Source organism: Perna viridis, chromosome 2, assembly GCF_037379345.1.
Source record: "Perna viridis isolate PV_CMFRI_1.1 ecotype Kerala chromosome 2, ASM3737934v1, whole genome shotgun sequence".
In the NCBI taxonomy this organism is placed as follows: domain Eukaryota; kingdom Metazoa; phylum Mollusca; class Bivalvia; order Mytilida; family Mytilidae; genus Perna; species Perna viridis.
Genome location: NC_142446.1, coordinates 44,011,244 through 44,031,181, shown reverse-complemented (window position 1 = coordinate 44,031,181; position 19,938 = coordinate 44,011,244). Strand labels below are relative to the sequence as shown.

The 19,938-nt window shown below is 34.0% G+C and overlaps 1 protein-coding gene across 1 annotated transcript; it reads left to right on the top strand.

Moving 5' to 3' along the window:
- Window positions 1-265: 265 nt before the first annotated feature.
- LOC148625253 (uncharacterized) lies at window positions 266-18,654 on the top strand. The gene is made up of 5 exons (XM_088568668.1): window positions 266-1,515; window positions 2,103-2,237; window positions 8,778-8,974; window positions 9,307-9,552; window positions 13,718-18,654. The coding sequence occupies exons 1-5, from the start codon at window positions 477-479 to the stop codon at window positions 15,026-15,028; spliced, it is 2,928 nt and encodes a 975-aa protein (XP_088424794.1). The 5' UTR covers window positions 266-476; the 3' UTR covers window positions 15,029-18,654.
- The last annotated feature ends 1,284 nt before the right edge of the window (window positions 18,655-19,938 follow it).

The following is a 19,938-nucleotide window of genomic DNA, read 5'->3' as shown; positions in this document are numbered from 1 at the left end:
CTTTTTGTTGGTGAGTGTTAAAACCTTCGGAAAGCTGACATCCCTGAGCTAATGATATAAATATCAAAGAATTGATCCCGTTCATGCGATAGCCGACATGGTAGTCAAGGACGTTTAAAATCCTCACTAATATTTCCGAGGATGACAAAAATAATAATAATAATAAATAAAAACAAAAAGTCCGCGAAAAGGAGCCATTTAAATTATGTTGTTGGACTGAACTGTTCGGAAAGGGAAGTGAGGAGAGAAAACGACATCTGGTGGCAAAATCTCTACAAAGGGAAACCAATGCGTTCGCGCCAATGCTAAAGAATGAGATCATCAAGACCAATGAATATATTTGAGAAATATTGCCACAAAGGCTCCTTTTTCTATCCATCTATCGTTTAATTCTTCAATTGAAAATATCAGTTTAACCAATCTTTAGTCACCTCATGAAAATTTTGTAAACAAAATCCCTTGAAAGCAAAACAAACATGGCGGACTCACAATCGAGTTCTCAAGAAATGAATGGTGTTGTTTTGGTTGGCGCTGGTGGCCTCGAACAAGGACTGATTACTACAACTGAAGGGGGAGATCAGGGTGAAGAAGCCCAAGGCGAAGATCTGCTTCAGCTAGCATTAGATGAAGCTTCTGGGGGGCTATCTACCTACAGTGTCCCAAATGAGCTGGTTGAGGCAGTGGCAAATGAGGCCTTTCATGGTGCTGAAACTTCAGATATATCATTTGGGAATTCAGTTTTTGTTGTCAGTGGAGATCCAAGTAATATTGGTGGAGGAACACTGCAAAGTGAGGCACAACCAAATGAAAACAACAGCAATGCTGTGAACAATGAAATAACTTCCAATACAAGTGACCAACAGACTGGTACTACCACTATAATTGGTGATGATAGTAATGCAATGACTGTAACACTTGTTCCTGCAAATGAAGCCAGTGGTGCTCCATTAGGTTCAAGTCAAAACCCCATTCGTATTATTCAGCAAGGCAATCAATATACTCCAGTGCAGCAATTAACAACTGATCAGTTACAACAAATAATGCAAGTTGTGCAGCAGCAACAAGTTGCAAAAACGGCTTCAGAAGGAGGTGGGTCTAGTGTGCTTTACAACCCTCAAACTAACACCAAAATTGTATACAGAGTGATTTATCCATCAGAACTCCATAAAAGTTCGTCTATTTCCCAAAATTCACAAGGACAACAGACTGTTGTTCAAGTTAGTCAGTTTCAAAAAAGACAATACAAGAAAAAGACAAAAGATGAAGAAGAAAAAATAGATGTCCCAGAGCTAACAAGGGAAGAAAAAGAAGCTAAGAAAAAGCATCGGCCCCGTACCAGATCGGGTCGTGTTTCTAAGCCTCCTAAACACATGACAAAGGACTACAAGCACATTCATGTTGTAGACTGGGATGAAGATTATGATGATTCCGATGGAGGTTATTCAGACTTTAAATATAGTGAAGATGAAGGCCGTGAGGACAAAGATGGGGAACCTGAGTATATTTTTGATACAGGTAGAGAAAAATGAATTGTACATTTAGATTGGGAAGTATACATTGTACATGTAAATGTATAGAGTGTAGAACTTAATGTGAGTTAAAAAAAATTAATGTTTATAACCTTACAAGTATATCTTCATATTCATTAGGTCTCTACATGTAGCTCAGTTCATTCACAATTTCCCATGGTATTAGATGCTGTTGTAAATTGACTATAATTTTTTATGATATTATAATATAAATATAAAGATAAATATGGACTTAAAAACATTTAATTGGTTTTAAAATCCTCCTTACGACTGCTTGTCCTGAAAAGCATCAAATTTAAGAAAAAAAACAAAGCATCAAGTCCAAAAAAAAACTTATCACATTTTATTTTGAAGTAATGGTATGTACACTCTATGTAAAGCAAAAATATGGGGGAAGTCAAATGACCATGAGACACACTTGTAGAAGGAGGACCAAGGCACTTAAAGCTTCCATTTATGTCTAGAAATTAAAACAAAACCTTGTGCTCATATTTTTCTGTGTCATACTAATAAAATGGAACATACACTTAATAGAAAGGACATGATTATTTATTGGTATTTTTTATCAATTAGGTCAATCTACAAGGCCAAAAAACTGGAAGTGTGGAACCTGTGGAAAGTCCTACATAGGTAAAGGTGGTTTAGGACGTCACTACAGACAGAATCCTTCACATGGGAATGCAGATGATCTACCTCAGGATGAATCGGGTATAACTCGACTCAAAAGTTGGGTATTTAAACAGGGGTTTCATTAACTTTTAAGGCAGGAGGTACTTTACAGAAAGTAGGAGGTACCAAATATATTAGGTGAGGAGTCTAGGGTGTAGCCGTGGTGGGGGGACAAAGCCCTACAGAAGCTCCTGGATTTTAGCTTTTTTGTGACTTAAATTTTGACTTAAAAATATGGGATTAAGTCAGCAATGTTTGAATATTTGCTTCAGTTTTGTATAAAGTATATGAATTTGAAATCAGGATATATGGTAAATCATAACTGATTTCGTCTGAAAACCCTATAATCTAGAAGCTCCCCATGATTCCCACCAGATCCATTTCTAGACTAATGCTGATAAACTCTGTTGACTGTATAATACCATGCCATTTTATATATGATAAATGTTATACTTGGTTCTTAGGCTTTTATTTACTTGTTACAAAATTGTTACAGATTATGAACAAAACTAAACATTTTGTTAACTGAAATTCCATATCATGATTTTGGTTCCTAGGTCTGAATTTTTTCACATTACAATGTACATTGTATTTATTTTCTATTATTATTTTTAGCAGTGTTGAATCATGGGTCTTTTTTTTTTCTTTTTTTTATTATTTTCTTGGCAGCAAAGGCCAGAAATGTTCTTTTCAAATTTAGTTGGCCAGAATATTTTTATCAAAACTCCCCCGCTGAATTGGATTGTCATTCCTAAAATCATATTGGGTAAACGCTTTGTTTCACGTGTTGACTCATTGTCAACACTAAAAATTCGTTTGTGCAAATCACAACAAATATCAGGAAAAAGGACAGGTATGGGGCAATATCAAATACGAATGTCATGCTTTGACACGTTTTCATAGAATCTTCACCATTGTTTAGCTTTTTGTTCAGCACAAAATAATCAGTTATTGCTTTGCCTTTTCATTTAGACATCATTTTGTCTATTATGTTTTCGTAAGTCGACACTGATAAATTGTCGTAGGTTAACTACTTAGATCGGCTTTAATGTCTTTGACTACTCTGTTGGATCTCACACAGACAGCCCAATATTTAATTTAGATATTTTTTTTGTCCCCTTTCGACAAATGCCGAAGGGGACTTAGGTTTGCACTCTGTCTGTCAGTCCGTCAGTCACACTTGGTTTTCCGGCTTTTTTTTTGTAATGCCTCATCCAATTGATTTCATATTTAGTATATAGTCTTATCATGACAAGTTACAAGTCAAGTATGAATGACTTTACGGTTGAATGATTTTTTATGGAAGTTATGGCCCTTGACATAGAAAATTTCATGAAATTTTATGTTTTTCGGACTTTTTTTGTAATGCTTCATCCAGTTGATTTCATATTTGGTATATAGTCTTATCATGACAAGTTACAAATTAAGATCGAATGATGTTACAGTTGAATGATTTTTACAGAAGTTGTGTCCCTTGGACATTGAAAATTTCATAAAATTTTATGTTTTCCAGACTTTTCTTTGTAATGCCTCATCCAATTGATTTCATATTTGTTAGCTAGTCTTATAATGACAAGTTACAAATTAAATTTAAATATTATTGCGGCAAAATGGTTTATATGGAACTTATGGCCCTTTGACATAGAAAATTACATAAAATTTTATGTTTCATCATTTTGATGCAAATTGCTGCTGTCATTCTAGAGTTATTTGCCCTTTATTTCATAATAACGAAGTTTTTTTCAACTTTCCAGGTGATAGAAAGACAATGTCTTTATGCAGCTTTCTGTAATGCAAAAATGTTATTATCTACTTTAAAATGAAGCTCAGGTTTGATTTTGATGGAATTTGCTTTTGCTGTTCAAGAGTCATTTTCTCTTGATTGTTAAAAAATAACACCATCCATTGTTAGTTCACATATATAAAAAAAATCTCATAAAGGCAATGAGTTCAAAGGCCGAAAGGGGACACTGTATTGCATCAGCAATACTGTCATAATGCTTGTTTAATTATATTTTTAACTCGTAGGCTAAGCGCTTTACCGATATATTAGATTCCAATGCGGACCTCGACGAAGACACCCATAATACCAGAGGTGATTTCGGGACACAGACTACACATTGAGCGATCCTAGATATCTATTTAATTGATTTTTCCTCGTGATTTTTTTTGCTTTTATTTTATTCTGCTAGAACCAGACGCTATCGTAGTCGGGTAAAAGTACCGGGTACCGGCTCTTAATGAAAGCACCAATTTAAATGTGTTCAATTTTAGATTTTGATTGATTGTTGGTGTTTCCAGCAATAGAATATCATAGCAGGGTTCTTAAACATGCGAGGAAAGTGGCATATTTATCAACACAATGCACCACTATAGTTTGTGGTCAGATTTTCTGTACTATGGCCTGATGACCCCAGCATATAGCATGCAAGGGGTACCCCATTCCACCAGCTGGGCCACACAACCCAGTACTTCTGTAGGCAGAGCGCCCTATCCTCCAGCCAGGGTTCTGAGGACTATTTGGTCACCTTTTACAACAAGGTTAGCGCTGCTGCAGGCTAATTCTTTTGACACCCGGACCTACATGGGGCTTTTTAGATTTTGCAAAATGTCTAGGTCTGTCAGTCATTTTCAACAAAAAAGACTTTTGACCGAGGATTTGCTAGAATAGCTCTCAACGATAGGGACCAAATGTCCATAACTGCTTTTATAGTATTTCCATAAAGCATATATCAGCTTTCAAAACTATTCAGCTGCTCCATCCTTTCATGTACCAAACTGCTCTCTACCAATCATTTTGCTCAATGAGAAATTTTGAATGGTGAAATTAAATAACAAAACCTTGAATTTGTAACTAAATGATAAATTTGTAATGATATGAAGAAAAGACCAGTCACTGGGCTTGACGTTTATATTTTGTGAACCTTGTTAAAATAGAAAATAAGATTGTCCTTAGGTTACTGTATATATTTGGTTGTCCTTCCAGCAGAAGTACTTAACTTCTACTATGGTAATTTAAATCCCTAGCAAAAGGACATCCTTTGAACGTTTGACTGTGAGTCACGAACAGTTGATTAGTGCATGCCCAGCATTTAGAAAACTAATTTTGGATTTTATGGGCAAATAAGGCAAATTTCATTCAAAGGAACAGGCTAATTTTGATTTAAGGCAAGTAAATTAAAGAAAAATGATGATATTTGGTTTAATTTGATCGGCAATGGTCTTTTACAAAAGTAAGCCACTAAAGCATTTATTTAATTTTTCTTTGCTTTCTATCAGTGTTTTTTATCACCAATTTATTATACCCCACGCAACAAATATAATTTCACCATGATAAGTTACTGGTCAGGTTTACGTTTCGTTTCGCTCCAATGATTTTTACCAAAAATTAGGGCCTTGAACTCTGCAAAATTCACAGAAATAATTATTTTTCGTACTTTTTTTCTGAATGCTTGCAGATTTTGACATGATTTTTGGTATATGAGTTCACCATGATAAGTTACAGGTCAAGTGTACCTTTTGTTCTGCTACAATGATATTTACTTTGGATTTCTTAAAACTCAAAGAAATCACAGTCTGGAGTTTCAAACTTCTACATGTATTTCTCTTACAAACAAATTTACTTGAGTATCCAACTTGGGGAAGCATGGGGTATGTGAGCGCCCTCACAAAGGTTCTTTAATTATAGATTTTAGTGAAACTTGCACAGTAACAGATACCTTTTGATAATGTAGTCAGAGGTCAAGGTCACAGTTACTTAGATTTTTATTTTGAATATTTTTATGACTTTGGTCTATCATGATCCATAGACACAAAATTTGTACAGATGGAATCTTACTTGAAAAAAAAATGCTTTTATATTTTGAGGTCAGTAGGTTTTGGAACTTTAACAACCAAAGTCACAATTCTATTTTCTGAAAAAACTTTTTTACTTTTTCACTGCCTTTTACCCCTTCTGGGGCATATGCTGCCTACATGCTGTCTCCATTTCACTATGTCCTGGGCTATTCTTTTCTGTTCACTCCAGTTCATTTCAGACCTTTTCATGTCTGCCTCCAAATCCCTTTTCCAGCTGTTACAGGATCTACCTTGTTTTTTATTTTCTTGAGGATTCCACATTAGGGCCTGTTACGTGATGTTGGTTGGTGGTTTTCGTAATGTGTCGCTTTACCACATCTAGCGTCTCTGTAGAAGCTCTTGGTCTACAGGTTTTTGTTTTGTTGTTTCCCCATAATTCTGCGTTGCTGATTGCATTTGGCTAAAAGGCATGGAGGATGTGTCTCAAACAGGTATTTATGAATATCTGCACTTTTTTCTCTGTAGCGTGATTCTCCATGTCTCCACACCATACAACATACAACAATACTGCGTTGACATTGCTGTTAAAGATCTTGAGCTTTGTGTGTATTTGTAGATCTTTGGAGCTGCAGATGTTGCTTAGTTGTTTAAAAGCTACCCTGGCCTTTTGAATTCTGGCTTTCACATCCTCCTCTGCAGTGCTTTCATTAAATGCCGGTACCTGGCACTTTTACCCGGCTACAGTAGCGTCTGGTACCGGCAGAATGAAATAAAAGCAAAAAAAATCATGAGGAAAAATCTAGTAAATAGATATCTAAGATCGTTCTGTCTGTAGGAAATGTCTCCAAAATCACAATCTCTAGTGTTTATTATTGTTTATATGGGTGTCTTTGTCGAGATCTGTGTCAGAATCTAATCGGTAAAGTGCTTTAACCTACAACAATTTAACGTGGTGTTCATTTATAGAAAACTTGTGGTGACTATTTATAGAAAACTTGTGGTGACTTAACAATGTCCAAGCAATCACCGCTTATTTTGAGCTGAACAAAAAGCTAAACACAGGTGAAGATTCTTTGAAAACTTGTCAAAAAATGCTGTTCGTATTTGGAATGCCCCATCCCCGTCATTTTTCCCGATATTTGTTGTAATTTGTGTAGACAAGTACAGGAATTTTTAGTGCTGAGAACGAGTCAACACGTGAAACACTTTTACAGAATGTGATTTGAGGGACGACCATTCGATTCGTTTTAGTAAATATATTCCAGCAACCCTAAGTTAGAAAAGAACGTGTCTGGTCTTTGCTCAAAAGAATATAAAATATATGGGATCCGAGGTTCAACACTGCTATAGATAATAATAGAAAATAAATATATTGTAATGTTTAAAAAATTCTGTCTGTCTAAGAGTCAACCAGACTAAAACTGCCAGCCTTGTTCTTTTTCAGAAGGGAAGAATTTCTTATTAGACTGATTTTTAGACCAGCATTTCACAGTAAGACACATGCAATTGCACTACATGTCACAGTAATAGTTAGGCAATAAACAACAACAAAGTTTTATTATGAAAATTATTTAATCAGCACTAGGAACTACCACATGTTTTGAAATTTCATTTAATTAATGTTTAGTTTTGTTCCTATGCTTTTATTTGCATGTGTTAGTGGTCAAATTTTGTAGCAAGTAAATAAAAGCATAAGAACAAAATATGACATTTATGAAAATTTCATATAAATGGCATAGTATTAAACAGTCAACAAATTTTATCAAAATTAGTCTAGAAATGGATCTGGTGGGAATCATGGGAAGCTCCTGGATTTCAAGGTTTTGAGACTAAATCAGTTATGATTCATCATATATCTTGATTTCAAATTCATATATTTTAAACAAAACTGAAGCAAATATTGCAGACTTAATCCCACATTTTCAAATCAAAATTGAAATCTCAAAAAGGCTAATATCCAGGAGCTTCCGGAGGGCTTTGCAGCCCCCGGGGCACCCCACCAGGGTGTTGCCCTGGATCCACTGGGGGGCTTTAGCAGCACCCAGGCCCCTTGCCGAATTTATTTAGGATCTCCTACTTTCTGTAAAGTACCTCCTGCCTGAAAATTAATGAAACCACTGTCTGTGCCACCTTTCCTCTAGTGGTTCTTTGTCTAGTTTAATTTGTTTTGTATATTGGTTGTTGGTCCTTAGGACCTTGGAGGACGTTGGTTTTCTTTTTATTTGTTCTCAATCCAGTTTGAGATGATGTTTCAGGTATTTTGTAGATCTTGTTTTTTTTTTGTGATGAGAATGCGAAGTTAGAGCTATATCATGTGCATAGTCTAGGTCTACCAGTTGTGTCCAGCGTGTGCATTAGATACCATTTTGCGAACAATTTGTTAATGTCTTCATAATCCAATAAATTGCCAAAAGGAAAAGAAAGGGTAAAAGTAAGCAGCCTTGTGGTACTAAAGTTTTGACATGATATGGTTATGTCAGCTACCCTCCATGGATAACTTAATAGTTAAAGCCTTCGTATGAACTTCTAAAGATGTTTACAATCTTACTGGGAACACCATAATGCTTTAGTAGTTTCCAAATTGTCTCTCTGTCAACATTCTCAAATGCTGTCTCGTAGTCAATGAATGTAATGTACAGAGAGGAGATCCATTCCAAAGATAGTTCCCAAATTATTGCAGTGTTGAAATTTGGTCAGTGCAAGTTCAACCTATTCGGAACCCAATCTTGTTGGTCTTTTTGATCAATTATACAGTATTTAAAGAAACTCCTTTTTTTTCAGATTCCAGTAATTTTAGTAGACCAATGCAGAATGGATTTAGCTATGCAGGCAGCATCTCTGAAGACAGCAATACACAAGATTCTGTTCAAGGGATTCAGATACATCGCCTGGGTCCAGGGAGACCCAGGAAAAAAGGAAGGGGAAGACCTCCAATATATGAACAAACACCAGCAAGAAAAAGACACAAATTAAGAGAAGTATGACCTGATAACTAATGTGTTCTTCAAAGTACAATTTCAGCATTCAGCAGGTTCATACATGTATATTTGCATTCTGTCAAGTTGTTTTTTTTTTTTTTTTTTGGAAAACCACATTGATACATGTACATTGAAACCTGTCTAAACTTAACCTTTCAGATGAAATTCACATAAAAGAATTAAAGAGCAAGACAACTTGACATTAGGGTAGACGCAGATTTGTGTTGAGTTCATTTTTAAGTTGTTTCAAGATATTTCTCTCAATCCACCTACTGATACACAAAAATAAGCATGAAAATTGTGTTAAATCTGTTGTTTTCACTTTCTTTCAGTTTGTAAAACAGTATGATAATGAAGATCTGATGGACATTGTCCTACCTAGGCTAGCCAAAGTTGCCACGCTATGGGAGTTCCTTATGATGAAGGTCGAGTCAAGTGACACCAACAAACCAAACATTCAAAGTGTCTATCAGGAGTTTGAATCTTTGACTGAGAAAGTTAAAGAGCTCTTCAAAACTTGTCTTAAGTTCACTGATAATAAGTCTGAAGATATTGGTAATTGTGAACTCAAGTTAAAGGTAAGGATTTTATTAAACTTATAGTGTCACGTTTAAGGGATATCTGAAGGTGTTTTGTTTTTACTCTATTGATGCTGACAGATCTCATAACTGTAGGGTAAGTTAGATTTTTGATTTACATAAAGGTCATAAAATTTGAAAATGTAAGAGCTGGGATTTCAGCTGTCATGCACCTTTTTGCTCTTTGAAAAAAATCATTTACTTTAGAGATAATAAAAAATTGACTTTGGCACACAAATTTGGCACAAAGTAGTTCCTATATATTTTAGTCCCATTAACTGCTCAGTTGTCATTATCAGTGATTAGAAGTGTATTTATATTATCTGTTTAGAGTAAACAAACTAATTTACAGTGGAAAATTGTCTTTCAGAGTTTTAGAAATAGTTACAGTCCCTTAGTAGACCTTAGGTCATCAAGATTTTACTTTGACTATACACAATTTCCAATTATCCAGCTATGTCTGCTTTCAGCAAAAATTTGTAGGTAAAACATCAATGAAGAACCTTGGGTGTTTATTAAGAATTAGTTTTCATAATTTTTGTGTAAAATATAAAAAATGAAAATAAAAACCAGTATTTAAGTTATAATTACTGCAATTGAAGTGCAGTGGTAAAATATTTACCTGTGAATAATTCATAGAAACATAAACAGCAAAGCAGAACTCTCTACTTAATTGAATTTCAAAATATTTTGGAAATTGTATCCAAATAATGAACATTAAGTCCTTATGTTTAAGTGTCAAAAATTAATATTGTGTCCACACTCGCCCCAAGTGAACGGAGTTCAACTGGCTGTGGTTGTGTCATGCCGTCCTTGGCAAAGCTTGTTGTTGTTATGAATTAAATTCACATGTGGCACCGTGATTGGGATTACCATGCGCCATAGGCATTTCCTCTTAGAATGGCGCAATGAGTGACTAATGTGTCACGTCGTGCATGCATTAAGTTTTCATCATTGATGGTGGAGTGTTGACCACTACTTGTAACAGTAAATAAGGCCTGAGTGTGTCTTTAAACAATGTTTTTATTAGCTGCAGGCAGATATTTTGATCGCCACATTTACGAGGGAATTTGAAGACCAGGGAATTTTGTAGATTACATAATCTTGATCGCTTATGGGTTTGAAGAACAATAAACATTGTTTTAAAGAATAAAAATAATTTGATAATATCAGAAAAGCGTGGACTGGTGGTCCCATTTGAAATTGAAAATGCCACTGAAGACATTTTTAAGCTAGACCCAAAACAGAAGAAATTATCTTTTTCAACGCCTAAAAAAATATTAATGACGGTAATTACTAGAATCATATTGCAATTGTTGTAGAAACTAACTTGGCAGATGGATACAGTTATGAACCCCTTATTGAAAATATTGATAATAGTGGAGGTGGAGATATATTATCTGGTCTTAAAGCCCCCCCAAAAATCCAAAATCTAGTTGCAGCCAAACAAAAAAAATAGACTTTTTCCTATCATTTGTGATAAACTACTTTAATAGCCAAGTTAAGGTCTAACTGATGGGGGATTTGTGGATTATGATAAAGGACTAGACAATACATTAGTATAAACACTCAAACAACAGAAAAGAAAATTGATTTGATGTGACAATTAATGGACACGATAATTGTTAACTCTTAATAAACATTTGATCTGTAGTGTAAATTAAAGTTTGTTTATGCTACAAATGTACATTTGGTCCTCAATGTCTATGTCTAGCCAGCCATAGCTGCTACTCCCAATTTTGTCCCATATTTTTTTAGAATGGCCCATTGAATTGAAGGGTAAGGGGGCCATAGTCCCATTGGCAAAATTTTAATTCCAATCAGTGGTGGCAAGATAAATCCTAATAACTTTATGATGATGCAGTTGAGAAACATTTACATTGCAAAAAATGTTTTGACTCAAAATATTTTGAAGAGTCACAAAGAAATTATGTTTGGCTCATGGGTTGACCCAAAAAATATTCAAATTGGAGGAATTCTTATACCTCTATGCCTGATATCAATTAAAAGTGAATTTGACCAATGAAAATTTTGTGAGTTTTTTTTAATAATTTGTTGGAATCGATGGTTCCCAGCAGTACTCTAAAAAGATTTTTTATATAGACTGTTTTCACTTAATATTCAACTAAAAGTGCTTGTTTTATAGTGCTTCTTCTGGTAATGTGTCTTTTTAATATCAAATTTACATTTATTATTAGCACAATTTTTTGTTGTTGATATACCCACTGGCAATCACTCTTGAATAGCTGAATAGATTTTAATGTAACTTATGAATGTTAGGCATTTTTAGATACAGATTATTATTGAAAGTGGGTCATTTTTAGTAACATTTTGAATTTCAATGGGCCATTCTTTTGGAATTTTTTATAGAAATTGCAGATTAATTGGAATTTTTTTCAGTAGGGATGTGATAAATGGTGCATGGCCCTTCTAATCTCGAAATAAATCTATGAACAGAACCCTTAAAAGCTTTGATTAGAACTAAAGACTATTACTTTAATGAATGTACAAACTAGAGGAGAACATAGGACTTAACAATGTGGAACACCAAAGGACAACTTACATGTATGAAGAACATTTCTTAAAATACAAAAGACCTAAAAAGTATACAATGGTAAAGGAACTGGAGTACTTTTATTAAACTCAAGGGTGAGCTGCTCCAACTTCTTACAAGACGAAATGACCAAGGCAGGCAGGGGTGTTTGAGGGAAAATATCTGACCGAAAGAGGTTGTTCATTATACATGTATTGTTATCGTACAATCCATTTTGGCTAATCAGGTTATGATGACGATCTTTTGGAATGATGACCTTAAATGTTTGATGCATTATTCAGATCTTTAGCTCACCTGGCCTAAGGCCATGTGAGCTATTGCCATCACTTGGCATCTGTTGTCATTGTCTCGTTAATAATTTTTCAAAACTCTTCTCCTCTGACACTACTTGACCAATTGGAACCAAACTTGGAATGAATGATCCTTTGGGTGTCCTGCATAAAACTGATTAGGGATTTTTGATCTGCTGAAAACATGGCTGCCATTACTAAAAATAGCATACAGGGGGTCAGACAGTAGTTTTTTACATATGATATCACCAAAACTGTTAGGTGTAGCCAAATTCATTCAATTGCAGAAAGGATCCTTATTATAAGGCCTACTAAAGATTTCAGGGACCAAAGTTGTCAGTCGACTCTTTGTAAGAGCTATTGCCCTTGACAGAAGAAAAATAGAGGTTGTTTATTTTTGGTTTATTTTTTAATTTTTATGACAGTTTTCAGGAAATACCTTGAAAAATATAATAGATACAATAAGAAACTTTCAATGTTGAAATGATCCTTATGATAAGTCCTACCAAAATGGTTGGACAACTCCTTGTTAAATTTTTTGCCCTTGAAAGTTCAGGGCTGTATATAGGAATCATTTGTCTGTCTGTCTATCTCTGCAGATTAATATATGGGCCATGACTTTGTAATTCTTCCTTTCACATAGGCATATCATAATTGGCACATGGATGTATTATTATGAGATGATATATCACATTTATTGATGACCTCTATATGACCTTGACCCTTGACTTCAATGTCAGAATTATATGTATTTTAACTTGGATGCATATCCAGTTTAACATCTTTGTTCTTTGACATAAGCATACCATATTTGGCACAATGTAATTAATAGAAAAAGATATTCAGAAACTGGTTTTAGGCTAAACAATGAGTCTAGCTTCTCAAGCATCGTCCAATAAGCAGGCAAAAAAATACAGATTTTTGTTTTCTCCTTTATGGAAAATGGTTTCTGTTTAAAAAAAAACTGTCATTGGGATCATTTTCTTGCTTGACAGGAAGGTTCAAAAGTGGTTCAGCACTTCAGGTGTGGTTATTTGATATCAATTGATTCTGATTCCATGGATTACATGTATCACTCACAACTTTTCCCCTACATTGATGTTTTCTGAATTGTCTCATAAATATCAGCTTGAGCAGTGTATATAATGAAATATTTCACAAGAAGTTTGTCTACTTGCTTCAGATCAACAACAAAAAACCTCCCTGTGGCATTAATTTTTTTTTCAAAAATGGTCTAAGATCCTAGACATTTTTTATGTAAGGCCTTAGCTCAATTGTAATTTGAAAATCTACTGTTACTTTTATTTTGTATATATTTCAGATGGGCAATAATAAAGTAGCAGATGCCTTAGGATTTGAAATGGGAACTTATGATATTAACACTGAAGTACTCAAGTCTTCATTGCCAAAAGAGGAATTATATGAAACTCCTGATCTTTCGAAAATAAAGAGACCAATTATTTCTCCCACGGCAGCAGAATCACCTGCTAAAAGATATAAATCAATTTTGCCAAATGACAAGAAAGGCAATGTTGTCATATCTACACAGGGGAATATTGTTTTAATGGGAACACCACAAACGACTTCTGCTATGTCACCTCGTGTTGTTGTTGTCAATAGCAACTCTCAACAAACTAATTCTAATCCGTTGGTTGTCATGAACAAGAACCAATCAAATTCCTCAGCAGCTGTTTTAGATTGTGTGCAAACTCAAGAGTCAAGTGTGGTGTATGGTATAAGTCCTACTACATCAAAATCAGTTGTACAGACTACTCCTGCTGTTCGTACAAAAATCATTTCAAAAAGTAATGGGACTACAGGAAATTCTGTTAGTAATCAAATCTCTCCTGCCAAATCTATTTTAATGGGTAATAAAGTTACCTCTGTAGCACAGAAAACACCTACAAAGTCACAATCTGGTGTTTCTCTTTTAAAACCACAAACAGTTACACAAACCTCAAAATCAAGTGTGGGAAAATCAACTGGTATAACAATTGTTCCTGTGAGCAATTCCTCAGGATTTAATTCAGTTGGAGTTATTAATTCTGTGTATAATACTTCTCTTTTAGTGAATAACCCAGTTTCAAAACAGAATGAAATTGTTCCAAATAATTCTAATGAGTTGCCATTAGTTGTTTCTACGGGTAACATAGAAGGAAATGGTGTTAATGAGGTAGGGGAGACTACTTCATCTGAACCGGTGGCGATACAAATAAAATCTGAAATAGTCGAACCTGATGAAAACGGGATGGTAATCATTTCAGGTTTAAATAATGTTAATCAAAATGTCTTGTCAGAGAATAACTTGATGAATTCCAATATTTCTGTTGAAAGTACAAACTCAGTAGGGCAGATTATTGAACCAACAAACAATATGGAGACAACTGAAATGATTCAGTTAGTGGAAAGTCAGTTGACTAGCACTGAGCAGGTTGCACCTGTAGATAATGTCATAACCGCATCAAATATTTTTCAGACACAAGAGGGCATTATTATTATTCAGAATCCTGACGGAAGCACTGTTCAGCTTCAAGGCAGCGATGGTGAACCTATCCCAATAGAAACAGTTCAGGCCTTACTTGAAGGCCAGTATCTTCAAACTGCAGAGGATGGAGTAGTCATGAATCAATAATTGTTTATTTATTTGTAATTCTTACTTAGTACTGAATGATAAAAAAACAGCGTAATTCAATATTCCACATAGAATATCACTGATATTCATGATTTTTATAGTCCAATATATGTAGAAATATACTGTTGAGGCAAAAAAGGTGGCATTATTGGTTTTGTAAAATTGATATGAAATTTTAATATCGCTAGTCCATTTGGTATACTCTGGCTTTTACCGAAAACTTGATCATTACAAAACAGTACAGATATTAGCATTAACTTTTCATATGAATATCAGCTGTGAATAGACTGACTGCCTTTCATATTTATTACATGCTGTATGGGTGGTTCTATGTGAAACATTTTTATGCTGCTATTAAGTTATTGTACTATTGCCAGTAGTTATATGTAGATGAAGCATGGATATTTTCTATTTTATTTCAAAGCCATTGATATGTTCACTTACAAAATATAAGTTTCATTCACCAATCATTTTGGACAGTACATGTACAGTAAAGTACTGACATATACATGTACATGTGATATGTGTTGACATACATGTAGGATTTAGCATTTGTTTGAAACCCAGGACTAGCCATTTACTCAGTCTTGAGTTTCTAGATTTCTTTCCTCTCATCTTTGATGATCTGTTTAACAGCATTTTTATGAGCATATTTGCATTTTTTTTTCTTTCCACTCTTAAAAGCTCTTCTACGTGTACATTTGTCTTTTTGTGTACTTGTATGTGATTCTCTGTCTAACAGCATTTTTGTTTTTTGGTGTAAAGCCTTGTGTTACTTTTTATGTTATTGTATTGATTTTAATTTGATGTATTACATGCATGTACATGTATGTACTGTGGATTACAGGTAATGCTAACGGCAAAAATAACATAGAACTACATATTTCATTTATTTGTTGGTAGTAAAATGCAATACATAAATAAAAAACTGAGATGTAGTACATACTAAGTGTACCATGTTATGGTCGTAAGTTATATTTTGTGCAGTGGTTGAAAAAGAAAAGAACAACTCCAACCTTACCAAATTCTATTAATAAACTAAGTGGTAAAAGAAAAGTTGGAAGATAAAAATCTACCTCAAAGGCAGTGTATTTGAAGCATTTGTAAACCTTTAAATAGCTTTTCAGATGAACCAATTCAAGAAAAATAATTACTGAATAAAAGGAAGGCAATAGCCTTAAATGAAGGCAAATTAAGCAATTAGGTAGCAACTGTTTAATTTTGATGGGTGTGTTTCTCCTGAATTTAGGTCTACGGCATCTTAAAGTTTTTCAAAGACATGAGTTGATATCTTGGTCTTTTTTTTACTTCTTGATTTTGACAAAACCTAATGAAACTTTTTCTAGTGTATGTAATGTGCTCCATTTACAATGAACCTATAGAGTAAAGTTGATCCCAGCAAAACATGTCTGTTGGGGGAAAAAAGGTATTCTTAGCACTTATCCAGAGATAGTCACAAAAGTTTTTTTGTTTTGTTTCTTTGCTAAAGCATTCAATAAAGCCATTACTTCAACAATAACACAATAGGTTGATTTGTTTTATATAGACATGTGGGTAATTTCACGGAAATTGTCATATTATTTGTAAAGTTCAGTAGTACTCCAGCTTAGAATCATACAAAATGTGATTCATGGTTGGAAAGCCTACATATTTTTATTTTTTATATTTGGTATAAAACATACTTAACAAAAATCAATGTGTGGTTTTTCATATACCCCCTGTTCATAAGAGATATGATTTTGATAGAATGTACTGTAGAATTCAAAATTAAAGGAGACATCTCTGTATATTACACCAAAATACAGTAGAAACCATTGGATTTTCAATGTGGATTATCTCCGAAGAGTAGACAGATTGGAATGAATAATTATACATTTCATCATATAGACCTATAAAACTTAAATGACAAGAATAAAATGTGTAGCCTTTTTTGGGGTGTATCACATTTTACAGAATTTGCATGATTCTTACAAAGACTGCTACTTAACTCACAAAAACTGAACCTTGTCCATCAAGATGATGAAATATAACTAATATCATGAACTGACCTATTTATTATTGTTCAATGTTAGTATAGTGCTAAGATATTTTTATACATTTACAATGTTATGTTTTCTCTTGTCTTTTTCAAGGCTTTTCTCCAGAAATAGTGAAAAATGCATGTTTATGTTATTTAATTATTTGGAAAAATAGAGTGAACAATGTTTTCAAATGTATGATATTTTCAGTGCCAGTAGAAAAAGGAGACTCAATGAATTACTGTTTCTCAGAAAGAACAAGGATAAATGTACATGACTGAAGCTTGACGAGTCGAGTTCCATGTTTTTTTTCAACAATGTTCTTTAAAAAGGCCTTGAGGAAGTCAAATGTTGTTTTGTGATTGATCTGATTAATTGCTTGTTCTCTGGTTAGACCGAATGAAGCTATCCCAAGATAAAAGAAATTTGTATAGAAAAAAGAATATTTGAAAATTCTTTCAGGGGAAGGTTCTGCACTGTGTCACATTTTAGTGTCTTTTTTTTCAAACTAGGATTTTTCATTGTTAGATAAGCATCAGAAACTACTGAGTTCCTTTTATTTTATTTTTCTATTTTGGATACGTATTTAATGTAACATTCTACATACTGTTATGAGGCAATGATATCTGGAAGAGAGGGAAAAAAATTCTTCTCTAGACAACATTTTGAAATGTATAGATCCATGTACATTGTACACACAGCTTTTTCTCCCAGGTTTCACCTGTTTAAAGTTTAGCAAGTGCAATTCCAGAATTTCATCCAAAACCGGAATTTTATTATTTTTTTTACAATTATTGTTCACTGGCTGAAGTGATGCATGATGGATGACAGTTAAAACTTTTTAATATGTTTAAATATTCATAGCATTGCTAGCATGGGCATCACAGAGTTATTTGTTGAGGTGGTCACATGATGAGAAAAAAGTGACCATGTCACTAAATAGGTAAAGTAGTATTTTGTGTCATTAACTGTGTTGTTAATGCAACTGTTGGCTTACCAGTACAAGCTATGCCTTGGTAATTTTCTATATCTTCATTGATATTGCAAATCTTATCTAATACCTGACCCTGTGAATTCTCAAGAATGGGTTTCAATCCAAAAGCATAGAAAGTTGTTAATAGAGGAAAAAGACTACAATATTATTAATGAAAATCTCAAATGCATAAATATAATGTATGATAGTAGATATATGAGGCCTAATTATTTATACACTATAAAATGTTAAGACCACAAGAAAAGAATGTTCTTATAGTGAATCATATTGTAGTTCTTTGAAGTAGTGATCTAAATGCAAATTTGTCTTTGGTTTTGAATACTTCATCAGTTAAGTAGAAATTCTAGGTATAAACTGAGAATGATTCTTCAAAGCCTGTTTGAGAATAGATAATTTACATGTGGCTCTTCCAACATGATATTAGCAGACTACCAGAGAACAAGGAATTGAATTGTATGATTCTGTGAGTATTTGTGGAGAGGTAGATATTTAATACTTGTACCTCCCTGTATTTATGCACAGGTGATTGACATTATATTCGAGTCATTGTTTTGTTCAAGTGCAGCTATAAGTTCTGGTATAATTCATACTTTCATTAAATACTTTTAACACTTGTTTGGTCTTTATTGCTTTCTAAGTACATCATATCAAACGATTAACAGTTTCCTCCAACTCGTGTCTACCTGGTCATATCAGCTACTGTTGACGGACCTGGTGACAATAAATAACTTGCTTGCAAAAAGATGCATTAAGTTAAACAGCATTATTTTATCTGTAAACTTTTATCATCTGTTTTGTTCATTCATCATAGGTTTTAAAAAAAATGGCAGAAAATGAACCCCTTTTCCTTGTCTGAAGCCAGTTTGGGTATTCTGCATAGAACTGTCGTTGGGGATTTTAGGGTCAAACAAGTTTTATATCGCCAATACCGTTAAATTCGGCCAAATTCTGACTAGGGTGGAAGCGTTCAGCATGATGAAATCTATCTGAAGTTAAATCGTTTTAATTTGTTAACCCATGTTGGTCTTATTGCCCTTTTTAATGTTTTTTTCCCATATTTTTTACGTTGTTGTTACTAAAAATAGAACATAGGTGTCGTACAGAAGTTTTTCGCATGTATCTCCGAAACTGTCAGGTTTAACCAAATTGTATTACTTGTTGAAATAATCTTCAATATAAGGCTTACAAAAGTGCAATGGGTCAAAGTTTTATGACTCCTTGTTAGAGTTATTGCCCTTGAAAGATGAAAAATGTGTTGTTTTTAAGCTCACCTGGCCTTTGGCAAGGTGAGCTATTACCATCACTGGCATCCGTCGTCATCGTGAACAATTATACAAAACTCTTCTCCTCTGAAACTACTTGACTATTTAGAACCAAACTTGGTATGAATATTCCTTGGGGTATCGTGTATAGAACTGATGTGAGGATTTTTGATTCGTCGAAAAACATTGCCGTCGTAACTGAAAACAGAACATAGGGGCCAGACAGTAATTTTTCACATATATCTCCTAAACCGTTAGGTTAAGCTGAATTCTGACATAGGGTAAAAGTGTTCAGCTCTATCTCGGGTCAAATTTTGGTTTTAATCCATTATGCCATGTTGGAGTTACTGCCCCTTTTCAACGATTTTTGCTATTTTTGATGTTCTTTCTTTCAAAAATCTTCTCTTCTGACACTACTTGACCAATTGAAACCAAACTTGGTATGAATGTTTCTTGGGGTATCCTGCATAGAACTGATGTGGAGATTTTTGATTCGTCAAAAAAAAACATGACCGCCGTTACTAAAAATAAAACGGGTCAGACTGTAAGTTTCTTTGATATCTCCAAAACCGTTATGTTTATCCAAATTCTTTCAATAGCTGAAATGACCCATATTATTAGGACTACAAAAGTCTT

Bases quoted from the DNA above. Each gene is read 5' to 3' on its own strand.
- LOC148625253 (XM_088568668.1), top strand. From the start codon at position 477: ATGGCGGACTCACAATCGAGTTCTCAAGAAATGAATGGTGTTGTTTTG. The intron at 2,238-8,777 runs GTATAACTCGAC...CTTTTTTTTCAG, and splicing joins TCTACCTCAGGATGAATCGG to ATTCCAGTAATTTTAGTAGA. The intron at 9,553-13,717 runs GTAAGGATTTTA...TATATATTTCAG, and splicing joins ATTGTGAACTCAAGTTAAAG to ATGGGCAATAATAAAGTAGC.